We start from the raw sequence: 18816 nt of genomic DNA on the forward strand, positions 1-18816 counted from the left end.
TTGACTAAGGCACCTCGTCCAGGAATTGCCTGAGTTTACCCCTGGATCTTTGTTGCTCGGACTTTCAAACCACCCTAAACTTGACAATACCCAAGGTTTGACGTTGGCCTTCTAGGCATCACTAGACCAGACTGTTCTATGATACTGATAATATGTCAATTGGTAACATAAGAATTGTGTGAACCTTGTACGAAACACTATTGGAAAAAAAACCTGCCATCACTGGAAGTTTGTTTGCTTCCAGTTCTTAACTGCTCGAGAACTGTAGAGTGAGCTGTAAACCCGTGTCTTCCCTCGGTCCTGTGTTTTGACGCGACATAGGCAAACAAATTTTGAAACCATGTGTGGGGTTGTGTAATCACTTTTGAGAGAAGTACTTCGTAGGTACTCGCCACGACTTCATAACTGGACTGACGACTCTGAGAGTCTTTCGAGAAACAGCGCTGCAGTGAGAACACACGGAGCGAGAGGAGCAGAAGAAAGAAGCGGGAGTCCGACGCCGGATGAAGGGAGACGCGGCCACAGCAGCCTGCCTAACCTTCTACATGACAAGGTGGGGGTTGCGGGAACGGCCGAGCGACAGGGAGTCGGAGCGGCGGTTGCAGTCCTCGGTGAACATCATGGGCCTCGTCAAGCAGCGACCCGGCGACCCAGCATTGGACGACTCGCGGCGTCTTTGCCAGCTCCAGCGGCGGTCACGCGGGTAGCGAGCAGCGGGCTGCGGCCCAGCACAGCACGGCTAAAGGTAGACGTGACGCGACACGGCGGACACTGCTCCAACATATCCTATCCAGCTCAGAAGGATACCATATTACCCTCCGCCCGCACATTTAAATCATGCGAGGTGCATTCAAGTTCTAAGGCCTCCGATTTTAATTCTCCGGACTGGAAAGAGATAGAAACATGCGCATTGTTTTAAAATGAGGCCGCGTTCATTGTCAATACGTCCCAGAGATGGCAGCACCGTACGGCAGATGGAATTTTACCGCCAGCGGCGAGAATGAGAACTGTTTTAAATACTTAAAATGGCGACGTTTTCCTTACTTGAACAGCGTGCAATCATTCGTTTTCTGAATTTGCGTGGTGTGAAAACAATTGAAATTCATCGACAGTTGAAGGAGACATGTGGTAATGGACTTATGGATGTGTCGAAACTGAGTTCGTGGGTGCGACAGTTTAATGAAGGCAGAATATCGTGTGACAACAAACCGAAACAACCTCGGGCTCGCACAAGCCGGTCTGACGACATGATCGAGAAAGTGGAGAGAATTGTTTTGGGGGATCGCCGAATGACTGCTGAACAGATCGCCTCCAGAGTTGGCCTTTCTGTGGGTTCTGTGCACACAATCCTGTATGACGACCTGAAAATGCGAAAAGTGTCATCCAGGTGGGTGCCACGAATGCTGACGGACGACCACACGGATGCCCGTGTGGCATGTTGCCGAGCAATGTTGACGCGCAACGGCAGCATGAATGAATGGGACTTTCTCTTCGTCAGTTGTGACAGTGCATGAGACGTGGATGCCATTTTTCAATCCAGAAACAAAGCGCCAGTCAGCTCAATGGAAGCACACAGATTCACGGCCACCAAAAAAATTTCGAGTAACCGCCAGTGCTGAAAAAATGATGATGTCCATGTTCTGGGACAGCGAGGGCGTAATCCTTACCCATTGCGTTTCAAATGGCACTACAGTAACAGGTGCACCCTACGAAAATGTTTTGAAGAACAAATTCCTTCCTGCACTACAACAAAAACGTCCGGGAAGGGCTGCGCGTGTGCTGTTTCACCGAGACAACGCACCCGCACATCGAGCTAACGTTACGCAATAGTTTCTTCGTGATAACAACTTTGAAGTGATTCCTCATGCTCCCAACTCACCTGACCTGGCGCCTAGCGACTTTTTGCTTTTTCCAACAATGAAAGAGACTCTCCGTGGCCGCACATTCACCAGCCATGCTGCTATTGCCTCAGCGATTTTCCAGTGGTCAAAACAGATTCCCAAATAAGCCTTCGCCGCTGCCATGGAATCATGGCGTCAGCATTGTGAAAAATGTGTACGTCTGCAGGGCGATTACGTCGAGAAGTAACGCCAGTTTCATCGATTTCGGGTGAGTAGTTAATTAGAAAAAAAATCGGAGGCCTTAGAACTTGAATGGACCTCGTACTGACAGGGTGTGTTGGTAACAGCTGAGACCTCAACATGAGTGAATAGGAAAACGGAAGTCTCAGTTTTCAAGAAAAACCGGTTTGGAAATTTTAGGCGTGCTTATAAAAGGCGAACAATAATAAAAAAGGCAAAGTGCAGGGACGGATTCCTGACTGAAAATGGAGGAAAAACTGTTCTATGAACATGTGTCCAGAAATGCATCATTGCTACAGTAGATGCCACTGAGTGATGAAAGTAACTCTGACCACTTGTCGTGTGTTCCTTGTATGTTGCGGGCTGTGTGATTGACGCAGCGTACTGTAAGCAGCAGAATGGTCCGGTATTCGTATGGAGACCAAGCCGAGATGGTCTTTATGTGTGGCCAAGCAGAGGAAAACAGTCTAGAGGCAGCACGGCTTTACCAAAACAAGTACCCTCACATATACCAACCACATCACAAAACGTATTGTAACCGCTCAATGTCATTCAATACGATCACGACGACACCCCTCGATCGACGTTAACACTCGTGGTGTCACTCGCTTTCATACATGGCAGTGGACGTTTGAAAATTCGTAACGTTAGCTCAATGGTCGTCAATGGATTTAAATGTATTCCCCGGCTGACTCTTAATTCAATTACTGCCACGGGGGTGAGGAGAAAGAACACATCCTGGTGGTACCAGCATTATGCGTATTTAGATGTTCGATTAATCTGAATGGTTTGCAATGTTCCAGAGATTCTATTCGAACTCTATGCTGATGTACCGACAAGGACCAATTTCGCAGATAAACATGCAAGTACGTAATGGATGTTCAGTTTCTCAGTATAGTTCGTCGCACTCACACATTATACATCCGCTGTAAGAACAATTTCATGCATTTACATTTTTGGTGTCCCACAAAATTGGTTGGCTAAATATTATGACGATACGTTGCATACAACTTCCACAGATATTGTTTACCATGTAGTCAAGACTACGTAATGAAGCCAAAATCGTGGATAAAATTGAAATTTAGTTTGTTTATTAACACTTTTCACTAATTAAATATGAAATATGAATTGGGATTGGAGGTGATGATCCTATCCTTCTTTTTTAGTATTTTAGGTCCCCGTTAATTAATATCTGGTAGTTAATAAGCGAACTATTTTTTATGCTGACGCGTTGTTTGTATCAGTTATCCTCGCAACCGTCCAAGGATAAGATTCTATTAATGTTCCGCGCACACGCGTTTCACCATTTTATAAAATGCAGAATTACGTAAACTATAGCTTTCCGTTGCGCCCAACTTTCGTGGGTTCCACAACCATAATAGTTTCCCAAGAGTATTTTTCCCAGCTAACACAAAGTTCGAATTATGTTGCCGGATTCATTTTCACTTCACCCGACAATAAACGTCTCTGATCACTTCGTCACACGTAATGTATTTTAAACGTGCTTGAAGAGTCTTTAAATAATCTCCTTAACGAATTTCGCAGTCGCGTACCACATTTTCATCGACTAGCCCGATTGCGATAACTGAAGGTAGAGAGCTCAATAATGTGTTACATGTTCTTTTATATGTATTAAAAAGCAAACGCGCCCCTATATCTTTCTGTCCCGCTTGGTGTTTGCTACTTTGCTTTTTATTACTTTTCATTATATTGCTTCTTAGTAATACTGTGAAGTTATTAAAGTTTAGTATTACTTTCCCCTTTTTAATTCTTCCAAAATAAAGTCTATTTATCCCCGATTTTAATTAATATGATGATAATTGACACGCCTGCCCGCAAAGTACCGTTATAGTATGAAGCCCTTTTAGGGCGTTTGTGTGATCATAGGTCCTTTCTGTAGTGGACTGACAAGGCAGCCAGTCCACAGTGACGGGTAACCGAAAGGCACGCGTACACACACGCCGACTGGCGTTAAGTCTGAAACAGGATACGTGATGAAAGCTATAAGCTACGGAGCTTCTCGTATACTTAACTTCTCGTATACTTAACTTTAATTCATTGTGGTACATTTCTCTTGATAATACAAGTGAGACTCTCTCCAGATATGGTTAATGCGCCTTGCTAGGTCGTAGCCATGGACTTAGCTGAAGGCTATTCTAACTGTCTCTCGGCAAATGAGAGAAAGGCTTCGTCAGTGTAGTCGCTAGCAAAGTCGTCGTACAACTGGGGCGAGTTCTAGTAAGTCTCTCGAGACCTGCCGTGTGGTGGCGCTCGGTCTGCGATCACTGCCAGTGGCGACACGCGAGTCCGACATGTACTAATGGACCGCGGCCGATTTAAAGCTACCACCTAGCAAGTGTGGTGTCTGGCGGTGACACCACACTTTCAGCCTCACGAACGAAAAAATTGGAAATTTTTGGTAAGGACTATGGGACCAAACTGCTGAGGTCATCGGTCCCTAGGCTTACGCACTGCTTACTCTAAATTAAACTGACTTAACGCAAAGGACGACTCACACACCCATGCCCTAGGGAGCACTAGAACCTCCGACGGGAGGAGCCGCGCCGCGACACATGAACGAGCAGGGAGAAGGTGGACTGCGCGTACACCAGATTTGGAGGACTGGGTTCTGCAGGATGTTCAGACGAACCGTTATACAGGCTCCTGGAAAGTGGCTCGCCAACATGGTCTGAGCCAAAGTAGGATTATGTGTATCTTGCATTACAACTGTTACTGTGCCTATCGCCGTTATTCTCATGGAGGCCGCTTTGAATATCTGCTCCGACGTGGATGCGATGCAGCTTGACGATTTGTTGCCATTGCACGCATACCGTCCATGTTCATAGGACCTTTCTCCCTCCCTTTCCAACGGGGAATCCATCCCTGCAGCTTGTCTGTTTAGTTAAAAAAAAAAAACGATGTCTTGTGGCTAGGGCTTCCCTTCAGGTAGACCGGTCATCCGGTGCAAATCTTTTGAGTTGACGCCAATTCGACGACTTGCGTGTTGATGGGGATGATATGATGGTGAAGACAACACAACACCCAGTCCCTGAGGGGACAAAATTCTCAGAACCAGCCGGGAATCGAACCCACGCCCCTTCACACAACATTCTGCCTCGCTGACCAGTTTTTTTAAAAATTTTTTTTTGATGATTTCGGTGAAATCGTCGGTGAAACCTTTGGTGAACTCCCTGGCGACTCCATGGAAGGTCGAAGCGAAGTCACCTGTCCCGCCTTCGTGGCGGAAGATTTTTGAGCTCCGTTAATTTCGCAGTCGGCCGTTGCTGCTGTTTCTACGACGCGTGAGATGGGTGGTGTCACTGGTTCGTCTTCTTGCGCCCCCCCCCCCTTTTCCTTTGACATTTCCTGAACCTGTCTGTGGTGTCCTATCATCTGTGTGGTTGTCAGTTATTTGTTGCATCACTTCCTCTTTATGTCCATCCACTGTAGTTCCCTCTGGGATGTTGGCCCCTTCGTGTGTAACTACCGCTTCGTACTCTACCATGTCTACATCAGGTATTATCGATGAAGCTTGTCGTTCGTTGGAAGAGTTGTCAGACTCAGAGGACAAGCGCAGTGCGCCCTCAGTGACGTCATTACTGGCCTGATTCTGTCATCGTTAGTCAACTCCGCGGTGCTTCCCGTTTGCGTGCGCGCGTCGGAAGGTCCCGCCTGCTCGGCCATATTCTGTTGATAGGGGGCCCGGCTAGCTGCCGCGGCAGCGTACGTCACTTGCATGCTAACAACTTGTCCTGGGACAGCCGCCTCGTTAGTCGGTAACTGAGGAACACGCCTTCTACTGCACTCACTTGTGACGTGCCCTGTGGCGTTACATAACGCACAAGTCCGTGGCTGCCCATCGTAAATTATGAGAGCGCGATGACCACAGATATTCAAGTAAGAAGGGATATGTCGTAAGAGCTCAATCTTAATCTGTCTAACTCCATTCAAAACCGGAAACGTATATTGCTCCGACCATTTTTCTGCAATATTAGACATAACCCTACCATAGGGCTGAAGAACAGCATTGATTTGCTCCGGCAGGGACCTCGAACGGCAGTTCGAAAACTCTCACTGTTCGAATGCCTAGCCCAGCATGGGAAACAAGAACGTCACTAACCGATCCGTCTGCACGATTAAATTTCATTTTGCCACCACACTTTTCAACTATCGAGGAGCAAAAATCAGAGGAATTCAATTTCAAAAAGACAGAATTGGAAACGAAAGAAAGATGAACGCCAATAATTTCGTCTCCTATGATCTTAACTGTTTCTGAAAGCCACCTTGTGATCTCAAAAGCCTTTGGTCTTTTGCAGGTCCAATCAAAAGTGATCTAACCGTATCTCTTCTTTCACAGTTAATTTCGTTCATTTTGTCATTTTAAATCACTGAAAGATGCAAAGTAAACAAAGCGCTCTACTGACCTTCTTAACAGCCACACAGCCGCTGTTTACGTCAGCCCTCCTAGCTCTGCCGCCACACGTCCGTCCAGCTCGGCGGCCGAGCAGCGAATGACCATTCAGCTATAGAGGCGGATGCCGCTTTTATTAATGCTTACCCTTTATACTCCGAGTGGTCGCTAGTATTCAAGAGTCCTCAGCTGCGCGAGTAAGCGCTTGGTTTCGTAAGTGCGAGGTCTCTAGATCGAATCACGCTATTGTTTCTTTTTTTCATTCCCACTTAATTCTAAAACATACTCATTATGAATGTCAAAATTATTAGTACTTAATGATTCGTTCAATATTTTCATACTTTTTAACCCGAAGAAAGGAGAAATCATTTCTCGTAGGGAGACTGTAAATAAAGAACAGGATACGCCAGGAGTTTCAATAAAATCAGTATAGAATCATTTTATTTATATTACCATATCTATAATCGTGATAATTCTAACACGTTGCCTATCGTAAACCGCATGAAACTGGATGATACTCATCGCAGAAACCTGAAAAACAAACAATTATTACGACATACATGTGTCCTGTTTTTTCAGTCTGTGTATTGTAAAACAAACTTGGTTTATACTTACAAGAGGTTCTCGTTCATCACTGATATTAGTGGTGTACCACGCATATCGAATCGTACCACCGAATATTGGTCCATAAAACGGATGGTTGCACGAGTGCTTAATTTTTTCTGCTGGTGTCTGTATAAGCTATCTTCGTAATTTGTTCGATGACGTAGGCGCAATTTTTCGTCGTTTTAGATTCTTCACCTGCCCGTAAAAATAAAATTCGCAAGGCTGAACCAGCGGCCAAAAAATGGTTCAAATGGCTCTGAGCACTATGGGACTCAACTGCTGTGGTCATCAGTCCCCTAGAACTTAGAACTACTTAAACCTAACTAACCTAAGGACATCAAACACATCCATGCCCGAGGCAGGATTCGAACCTGCGACCGCAGCAGTCGCACGGTTCCGGACTGCGCGCCTAGAACCGCGAGACCACCGCGAACCAGCGGCCAGCGGAGTACATTTTGCAGGAATTACTTTAATACTGCTCTTTGGCAGAATCATGTGATATTAAAAAGAAATGGGAGAGCAGACAACGAGATTCAATCCCGACATCTCGCGCTGGCTAAACCGACCACTTTCCTCCTTTTATTTGCCAGAGTGACTTGCTACTATCATGAAACTTCGGTAGGCCATAGTCAGATCATCATGTAATATAAGCTGCAAATGGGAGAACAAATTAATGATGACAACAAAACAATAACAAAATGAGAAAGGAAAAAAAACCGATAATATAGCCGAAAGCCACCACTAAGCTCTCGTGATAGGTATACACAATTTTTTATAATTTTTTATATTTCTTTAGTTCTTTTAACTTTTATTTTGTATTATATAGAATCTAAAAGCAGAAAGACAACCAATCAGATCATATTCTAAATAGCAAACTAAGAATAATTTCAATATTATTTCAAGGATTGTAAACGCTCATGTGTATATATAATTTATCTACACACATTTTGTAATAGAAATAAAGCGATACTGAGTCAAACACTAAAACGAAACGAGCAGGGAAACTAGGAGAGAACAAACGGAAGCAAATCAGATGGGAAACATACATAACAAGGAAAACACCTATCATTAGAAAAATGAAATTAACCGACATCTTGCCGACAGAAAACAAGATTCAACATGTTGGTGAAAAGGTCTCAAAAATCGAGGCATTCACACACATGTACAATAGGCCGTGATCATGCACTCCATGAAGTTCTTGTGATCTTACCCCTCGCCTCATACTACATAATGAACGAAGTGTCCCAGAAACCACATAAGCGTTTGGGTTTTCGACCGTGGAAAGAAGGAAGAATCAGGTCACAGTATGATGTCCGTAGTGTAGTCTCAAAAGATCGAGTAAGGAAGGCCATTTGCGTCCTAATCCGAGACCAATTTGTCATATGACGTCCACAAGTGAAGCGATGTCGTATCTGTAGACTTACAACGATTACATAAATCCGTGTCGCTAAGCCCAATAGGGAGAAGTCGCTCGTTCGTTGGAATCAAGTTATTTACTATCTTATACCAAGAGAACGCTACGCACCAAACTGTCGCCCAGTTTGTTTGCCGCGATCCTCTTTCAATGAGTTTCGGGCAAGGAACTGTTTCCAACGACTCTGTAGGAATTTCATGATAAGGACGGGTCTCTGTAAAATGTCAGCCCCTAAATAGCTCACCTCAAGATAGAAGTTACGGATGTGTTTTAACTTATAATGTATGCGACCAACATCAATAGGCGGTTCAAGACTAGCAGGACGGACACAGAGAAATAAACGAGACAATGTGCGAGTTTCTTGAGTTATTATCGAAATAGTACGTCGCACATATAGCATCTCCGTCTTCCTTCGTATGTCAGCCAGGCCCAACCCGCCAAAGGAACGAGGCTTTGTAACCACCTCATACTGTAAGTGAAAGATACATCTTTTCCACAAGAAACGACCAGACACTTACTGTAGTTTCTTAGCTATCATCGAGGGAAGCGGATAAACTTGGGCCAAATAATAAGCTTTGCATAAAACATATGCATCCAGTACTCGGACTCTCTGGAGCACAGTAAGAGAACGCCTTTCATGTTCAAGTACCGCACCCTAAATTTTTTCCGTAACAGATTTCCAGTTGTGCGTCGCCACTTTGAATGGACAACGATAAGTGATGATACCAAGAGACGTATGCCGATCCACCACAGTAGCGCATGTAGCAAGAGCGTCATAAAAACCTCGCGAACTAAGAAGTCTACATTTACTTTCATGAAGAATTGCAACTGAACTCCGACAATAATCATCGGTTACAGCCTTCAGTCGAGGTATCTCCGCAGAATTGCGGAGTAGAACCATCACATCATTCCCTTGTGCTCGAACAGCTATAGTCTCTCCGGAAAGCGTCCAACCTTTCAGCCGCGATGCTAGCGTCCAAAGTAGGGGCTCCAGAGACAGACAAAGAAAGTCACTGACAACGGGCTTCCTTGAGGCACTCCCCGAAGGATATTTATCGGGGGCGTCAGTTGCCCATTAACAACCACCGAAGCTGAAGTACCCGTACACAGATTTGAGAGCACTCGCCGGGTGTCAGCAGTAAAACCAACTGCTTGCAGAATTCGAAGCAAGAAGTCGTGATTAACACGACCAAATGCCTTGTCAAAATCTAGGAAAGGAAGGGAACAAGGGGCAGACGTTACAGCAACAACCGAAACCACGTCACGGCACTCGGCTATAGGAGTAAGAATGGTACGACCAGGTACGCAGCTTTGATGTTTGGCAACAATCATCAGAACTGACATCCTACTATTAACTGCCCTGGCCACAGTCTTACAATCAAAGTTTAACAAAGTGATAGGGGGAAAGCTGTCAGGGGAAACAGATCAGGGGCGTTTTGCGATTAAAACAATTTTTCCCACCTTGAACGAGGTCTGCACTACTCTACTCTGTAACACTTCATTCAAAAGAGACTTAAAGGTAGCACCAAACAGCGGCCAAAAGTGCACGTAAAATTCCTTGGGAAGTCCATCCAGACCCGGAGATTTTTGAGAAGGCGATCCCACAATACGTTTGTAAACTTCCTCAGGCTGAAATGCAGCTAAGAACGTTTCATTATGTTAAGGTGTGATTATCATATCCAAGATGCTGACTAGTGGGTCGTAAGGCGTTGCGCTGGACTCAACGATATCGTAGATGTCTTCATAGTATTGGTGTAAGACACGCACGGTACCAGCATGCTCCAATACGATACGTCCATTATTTGTCGTGAGAGAATAAATATAAGCTCGTCGGTGACGGGTCTGATGCCGAAGCAAATTATGTAAGGAAGTTCTTTCGTCACCAATGATCGTGGCTGGGATCGCATTTTCAACCCTTCCATTTGTATTCCTTTCAAGGTCAACAATTTTGCCTTTACACGCCTAACATCCACTATTCGCAGAGAGGCGTGATCCGCAGCATCATACGAGGTGCATTCAAGTTCTAAGGCCTCCGATTTTTTTTCTAATTAACTACTCACCTGCAATCGATGAAACTGGCGTTACTTCTCCACGTAATCGCCCTGCAGACGTACACATTTTTCACAATGCTGACGCCATGATTCCATGACAGCGGCGAAGGCTTCTTTGGGAGTCTGTTTTGACCACTGGAAAATCGCTGAGGCAATAGCAGCACGGCTGGTGAATGTGCGGCCACGGAGAGTGTCTTTCATTCTTGGAAAAAGCCAAAAGTCACTAGGAGCCAGGTCAGGTGAGTAGGGAGCATGAGGAATCACTTCAAAGTTGTTATCACGAAGAAACTGTTGCGTAACGTTAGCTCGATGTGCGGGTGCGTTGTCTTGGTGAAACAGCACACGCGCAGCCCTTCCCGGACGTTTTTGTTGCAGTGCAGGGAGGCATTTGTTCTTCAAAACATTTTCGTAGGATGCACCTGTTACCGTAGTGCTCTTTGGAACGTAATGGGTAAGGATTACGCCCTCGCTGTCCCAGAACATGGACACCATCTTCTTTTCAGCACTGGCGGTTACCCGAACTTTTTTTGGTGACGGTGAATCTCTGTGCTTCCATTGAGCTGACTGGCGTTTTGTTTCTGGATTGAAAAATGGGATCCACGTGTCATCAATTGTCACAACCGACGAAAAGAAAGTCCCATTCATGCTGTCATTGCACATCAACATTGCTTGGCAACATGCCACACAGGCAGCCATGTGGTCGTCCGTCAGCATTCGTGGCACCCACCTGGATGACACTTTTCGCATTTTCAGGTCGTCATGCAGGATTGTGTGCACAGAACCCACAGAAATGCCAACTCTGGAGGCGATCTGTTCAACAGTCATCCGGCGATCCCCCAAAACATTTCTCTCCACTTTCTCGATCATGTCGTCAGACCGGCTTGTGCAAGCCTGAGGTTGTTTCGGTTTGTTGTCACACGATGTTCTGCCTTCATTAAACTGTCGCACCCACGAACGCACTTTCGACACATCCATAAGTCCATTACCACATGTCTCCTTCAACTGTCGATGAATTTCAATTGTTTTCACACCACGCAAATTCAGAAATCGAATGATTGCACGCTGTTCAAGTAAGGAAAACGTCGCCATTTTAAGTATTTAAAACAGTTCTCATTCTCGCCGCTGGCGGTAAAATTCCATCTGGCGTACGGTGCTGCCATCTCTGGGACGTATTGACAATGAACGCGGCCTCATTTTAAAACATTGCGCATGTTTCTCTCTCTTTCCAGTCCGGAGAAAAAAAATCGGAGGCCTTAGAACTTGAATGCACCTCGTAAAGTGCACGCAGGATGGAATAGTAATATTCGTTTCTCCGAAAGCCTCGAGCTTTGTCAGCACAGAAAAGAATCCAAGTTTGCCTGAGCTTCGGTTTTGCCAGCTGTGTCCACCAGTAAAGGGTGAAAGAGTACTTGCCAGTGGACCGTAGAGTACGCTCCAACACGGATCGCATCACGTCATCGAGAGAGGGGTCAGCTACGTGAGCGACGTTTAACATCCACGGAGAGCGAAATAATTCGAATGGTTCGCATTCTAGATTAATTGTTGTAGTCACAGCACAGTGATCAGTAAAGGAAGCTTGGATGACTTCAACATTTAGACGTCTTTCAGGCGTAAGGAGTGGACAAATTCAGGTAATTCGATACAGAAATTAAAATTTGGAGATTGATCTGCAGGACGCAACACACAGTTAAAATCACCATCAAACAGAATACCCGGAGAACTCTTACACAACAGATAAGCAATATCCTCTTTATGAAAACGTGAACGATCTACTGTGCGACCAGTGCCGGAAGGAGCATATAAAAGTACCAACGTAAGATTAAAAAGTTGACAATCTATACCCCTGCCAGAATCCAACATTTCTACCTCAGCAACAGGAATGCCTTCGCGAAAAAGTAAAGCAGTCTCCGTAGAATATTCGGGGCCTACATTAAATATCACACGAAAACCAGATAACGAGAAATACCTAAATAATCCCTCCTGTAAGAAGACTATGTCCGCACTTGAATCATAAATGAACTGACGCAGTAAAGTCGAACGCAGTTCTGATTCCACACGATTAACATTTAGGGAAAGGAACGTCTAGGCCTGGGTCATTGATCACAACTATTCAGGGATATACGGAACGTTAGGGTAGAATTAGGTAGACAGTCAAGGTCCATTGGGGAATCGACAGAGGAATCAGACATCGGAGGACCAGAACCCCGTCTTCGCAACCTTCTTTCTTAGATTTCGTACGTGCCATCCCACGGTCAGGTTGTATACGCTGTTTCTGTCGGCTACGTAGTACGGCGGCCTCTGCAGACGGAGGTGTGAGAGGAGTCATAGGCAGAACTTCCTGCCCCTCAAACCAGGGTCATGTAATGCAGTTCCAGTCACTAAGACGGAAGCATTCTGTGGAACTGCCAATGCAACAGGTGATACTTGGTCCATAATTTTATTCTTCTCGGGAGTTGCTGTAGTCGGCAAATGCAGAAACCGTCGGCGGCTGAAGACAAAGCAGCAGGAGGACATTGCATCGTCACAGAATGCAACGAAGGACACAAAGACGAAGGGGGGGGGGGGGGGGGGCTCCGCTCCCTCTCCATACACAGGCAGCTCAGAAGGAGCCACTTCGGGAGCAGGAGGGACGCTGGAGGTAACTACTCCGCCATTCACCGTACCACGGACGGGACTATCGTAGCATCGGGAGGAGCAGGCGACACAATCGATGCGGAGGTTGGCGCAGAATGCACAAGCAAATCCTCACCATCCTGAGTGTGATGTCGCTTGTTTGTTGCACTTACAGGTTCTATCCTGGGGCCAACAGTATTTTGAACCTGTCGCGGAGGTACGAGGTGCATTCAAGTTCTAAGGCCTCCGATTTTTTTCTAATTAACTACTCACCCGAAATCGATGAAACTGGCGTTACTTCTCGACGTAATCGCCCTGCAGACGTACACATTTTTCACAACGATGACGCAATGATTCCATGACAGCGGCGAAGGCTTCTTTGGGAGTCTGTTCTGACCACTGGAAAATCGCTGAGGGAATAGCAGCACGGCTGGTGAATGTGCGGCCACGGAGAGTGTCTTTCATTGTTGGAAAAAGCCAAAAGTCACTAGGAGCCAGGTCAGGTGAGTAGGGAGCATGAGAAATCACTTCAAAGTTGTTATCACGAAGAAAATGTTGCGTAACGTTAGCTCGATGTGCAGGTGCGCACCTTGGTGATGTGAAACAGCACACGCGCAGTCCTTCCCGGACATTTTTGTTGCAGTGCAGGAAGGAATTTGTTCTTCAAAACATTTTCGTAGGATGCACCTGTCACCGTAGTGCCCTTTGGAACGCAATGGGTAAGGATTACGCACTCGCTGTCCCAGAACATGGACACCATCATTTTTTCAGCACTGGCGGTTACCCGAAATTTTTTTCGTTGCGGTGAATCTGTGTGCTTCCATTGAGCTGACTGGCGATTTGTTTCTGGATTGAAAAATGGCATCCACGTCTCATCCATTGTCACAACCGACGAAAAGAAAGTCAACATTGCTTGGCAACATGCCACACGGGCAGCCGTGTGGTCGTCCGTCAGCATTCGTGGCACCCACCTGGATGACACTTTCCGCATTTTCAGGTCGTAATGCAGGATTGTGTGCACAGAACCCGCAGAAATGCCAACTCTGGAGGCGATCTGTTCAACAGTCATTCGGCGATCCCCCAAAACAATTCTCTCCACTTTCTCGATCATGTCGTCAGACCGGCTTGTACGATCCCGAGGTTGTTGCGGTTTGTTGTCACACGATGACCTGCCTTCATTAAGCTGTCGCACCCACGAACGCACTTTCGACACATCCATAACTCCGTCACCACATGTCTCCTTCAACTGTCGATGAATTTCAATTGGTTTCACAGCACGCAAATTCAGAAAACGAATGATTGCATGCTGTTCAAGTAAGGAAAACGTCGCCATTTTAAGTATTTAAAACAGTCCTCATTCTCGCCGCTGGCGGTAAAATTCCATCTGCCATACGGTACTGCCATCTCTGGGACGTATCGACAATAAACGCGGCCTCATTTTAAAACAATGTGCATGTTTCTATCTCTTTCCAGTCCGGAGAAAAAAAATCGGAGGCCTTAGAACTTGAATGCACCTCGTAAGTGGAGGCAAACCCACAATCAACCTGAAAGCACTACGTTACAACGACGGTGCCGAAATCAGAAACGATTTATTAGAAGAAACTAATATCTGTAAGCATGACAATGAATACATGGTCCAAGCTGCAATTATTGTCACTATTAACGGTGTTAGTGTGGAAGCAATCATTGATACTGGTGCCACTGCAAGTGTCATAAATCAGACCTTGTTCGACCAAATTAATCGCATAAAGGGAGTACCTATACTGCCCGTGCAAAATTGCCGAGTTTCTGGCGCATTAGGCGCTGCCACACAGATAGTTAAGCAACAGGTGCAGTCTGATCTCTATAAGAACACGAGCAACTTAAGTGCCACTTCTTACTAATTAAAAATTTATCGGTTCATTACATCCTGGGATGGGATTTTCTACGTGGTAGAAATGCAAAGATTGATCTACCTGAGGGAAAAAGCGTGGTTACAAACAAAGGCAAAAGAATTGAACTACGGTTAGTTAGGATTCCAAATGCACATAACAGATACTGTCGTAATGTTATTGTGAGCCGGCCGATGGTGGCCGAGCGGTTCTGGCGCTACAGTCTGGAACCACGCGACCGCTACGGTCGCAGGTTCGAATCCTGCCTCGGGCATGGATGTGTTTGTTGTCCTTAGGTTAGTTAGGTTTAAGTAGTTGTAAGTTCTAGGGGACTTATGACCTCAGGGACCGATGACCATCGCAGTCTGGTCCCTTTAATCCCACAAACCAACCAACTTATGACCTCAACAGTTGAGTCCCATAGTGCTCAGAGCCATTTGAACCATTTGTTATTGTGAAATTAGTAGGCCCAAGAACACTCCACATTTCTAAAGATTTCGAGACGTCAGAATTTCTGCACTCGAATGTTAATGACGCAGCAGTATCTAACAATTCAGCATCAACTGTAGCAAAAGTATGAGAGTCGACCTATCTGAACCGAACACAGAAGGAAGAACTCACAAATCTCATTGAAGATTATATACCTATATTTGATAGTAAACCTGGCATCATAAAGAACTTTGTGTATAACATGGAGGCTGCGCCACACAAAAATTTTTGTAGAACATCTTATGCCTTGCCGTGGAGTAAAAGAGAATCTGTAAAGGCAGAAATACGTAAGATACTAGACTGGGGAATAATCGAATCATCGGACTCCCCATATTCTAGTCCCCTTTTGGCGGTATCAAAACCGGGGGGCAAGATAAGGTAAGTGCTTGATCCTCGGAACATAAACAAAATTATCATGCCAGTCCAAACCAGACCGGAAAACTTAGAATAACTTTTGCAACGTTTTCATGGTGCTCGTTTCCTTTCAAGCCTAGACCTTCGATCTTCGTACTGGCAAATCCTACTAAGTGAAAAATCAAGAAAATACACTGCATTCGTTTTTGCCGGACGCAGTTATCAATTTCGCGTACTACCCTTTGGTTTGAACGTAAGCGCGGGAGTTTTCATTGCAGCATTGGACAAAGTTCTGGGTCCCGCACTACTCGACAAAGTCACAGCATACGTAGACGATTTGCTAATAGCCACTGCTACGTGGGATGAACACGTTGAGATACTGCAGACGATTTTCGGGAAATTCTAAGAAGCGGGAATAACTGTCAATCTAGCCAAACCCAAATTTGGGAGGTCAGAGACAAAATTTATCGGGCACACTATATATCGCCCGAAGGAATCGTTCCTGAACCAGGAAAACTAGAAGGTATTGAACATTTCGCTGTACCAACAACCAGAAAACAGCTGAAGTCTTTTCTCGGGGCCGTTTCGTTTTTCCGACGTTTCGTGCCCAATCAATTATTGAATGACGAAAATCTTTCATCACTTCTAAGAAAGAATAATCCTTGGATCTGGAATGATCAATGTCATACTGCATTCGACAAGATAAAAGCAGCACTTGTGAAGGCAAAGTTATTGTATCATCCGGACATGCTGCAGGATTTTTGCATTGCAGCTGATGCTTCCTTTTGCGGTTTGGTGGCGTGTCTGTTCCAAACCGTTAAAACCGAAGAAAAACCCGAGATAAAAATAATAGCTTTTGCGAGCAGAACTTCGTCAGCATGCGAAAGGGCATACACGGTAACTGAACTCGAAACTCTTGCTGTTGTATGGGCCTTAAAGAAGTTTCACTATTACGTATACCGGAAATGTATACGTGTATACTGTGACCTCAAGCTCTCAGCTTTCTGCCATCATTTAAATTGTTACACACGCGTCTTACCCGGTGGGCACTAGTGTTACAAGAGTATCGTCTGGAAATAGTGCATGTTAAAGGAAACGACAACGTAATTGCAGATGCTTTATCAAGACTCCCACAAGGCCTCACTGAATTTTCCAACTGGATTGAAAAAGCTGAGCAATAAAGAATTTTAAAAATAGACACGAAACATTATCGCATCCGGTTTCTCCATATCTGTAAATATATAAGAACATTACAGAATTCCGACCCCAAGTGGGGAGAGATGCTACGAACATTAAAACAAACTCCAAATAATGGTTTTAATAAACATTTCTCAGTACAAAATGATTTACTTTATCACCGCAATGACGCAAATTCTCAAAACTGGTGTATCTGTGTAACGGACAGCCATATTGTAGATCTAATTTGGTATACTCACAGCATCTAGGGACATTATGGAGCCGAAAAGTGTGCCAGAAAGCTCCAAACTTATTGTTATTACCCAAATTTACATCGTGTTGCCTTGGACGTTTTGAAAAAACTGTACGAAATGTCAAAAGTGCAAACCAACCAACATTAGCAATCAGATGTTATTGAAACCTATCGTGCCAACTAAACCATTTCAGAATGTCTCACTGGACGTCTCAGGCCCTCTACCTACCAGCAGAGGAGGTGTTAAATATCTCATTGCTATATATGATATTTTTTCGAGATATTTAAAACTATATCCTGTTCGAACTATCAACAAAAAACTAGCAAATAATTACATTCCCAGTGCTGGCAAACCCGACACCATAGTTCCTGATAATGCCACATATTTTACGTCTTTCTACTGCAAAAATTTCTTACAGGAAAACGGAATTAACCATACCCTTATATCCTTTTATCACTTACAATCCAACGCGGTAGTACGAATATTTCGAGAATTCAACAGATATATAAGAACCTACATCCCACAGCAACAGACAAAGGGGGTAGATTACGTAAAACCATTTGAGCAAATATATAATCACTTATCACACTCATCGACACATTGCACGCCACATGAATTAATGTTTACTGACCCTTCGGATGAGAACTGGATTAAACCGTTACCGGTAATTCACCATCCCTGGGGATCTCATGAAGACAGAATTACTGAAGCTTTGAAAAACTTACAAAACCATGCCACACAACGTAAGAAATATCACGATTCGTGTGTGCACAATGTTGTCGAATTTCGAACTGGCGAGAAAGTCTTTGTTAAGAATCATCGTAAATCATCACTCCTCAAGAAACTAAATAAAAAATGGCAGAGACTGTACATCGGACCTTTTGTAATAGCAGAAATTCCTCATGAAGGAAGCTATTTATGGAAGATACCATTCAGCGACAAAGTCAAGGAACTTTACACCCACATAGCTTTAAAAAAGTAATATGAATGATCAAATGTTAGTAGACAAGGTGCTACTTACCCACTTGACGTAATGACCTTTATTACATGTGCACCAATATTTGTATGTAAATGACTGTACTATGTGTCTAACTTGTATATAGATTTCATGATGTATGTATAACTAATGTAAATCTCTTTCTTTAAGTATTTAGCTCGTAAGTTTTTTTTTCCTTTTGAAATAGTTAAGTAAATAACTTCATTTAATAATTAAAGTAACTTTTTCAAAAAAGAACTTTTTCAAATGTTATTGCTTTAATGGATATGAATAATTAGTCATGATGGGAATAAAGTTAAAGAAACCTTTTAAACTTTCTTTACAAAGTGAATGAGTAAACTCAAACTTTGAATCACTTGATAAATAGTAAATTTCATTTTTCCAATTATTTATGAAATAATTTCGATTTTTGTGCTAAAGTGTTATTTGCAATGTATGTACATAAAACCCTAAAATAGTCAACCTCTAGAGAATCAAAGGTGTTACCTTATTTAGACCA

General features: G+C 44.3%; 1 protein-coding gene across 1 annotated transcript in view; it reads right to left on the reverse strand.

Moving 5' to 3' along the window:
• Positions 1-541: 541 nt before the first annotated feature.
• Positions 542-18816, reverse strand: part of LOC126263522 (DNA ligase 1-like) — a 29017-nt gene continuing 10742 nt past the window's right edge. The window contains exon 3 of the mRNA XM_049960615.1: positions 542-718. Within this exon, the coding sequence (XP_049816572.1) occupies positions 542-718 (177 nt within the window). The remainder of the gene's footprint in view (positions 719-18816) is intronic.

The sequence above is a fragment of the Schistocerca nitens genome, chromosome 6 (assembly GCF_023898315.1).
Source record: "Schistocerca nitens isolate TAMUIC-IGC-003100 chromosome 6, iqSchNite1.1, whole genome shotgun sequence".
In the NCBI taxonomy this organism is placed as follows: Eukaryota; Metazoa; Arthropoda; class Insecta; order Orthoptera; family Acrididae; genus Schistocerca; species Schistocerca nitens.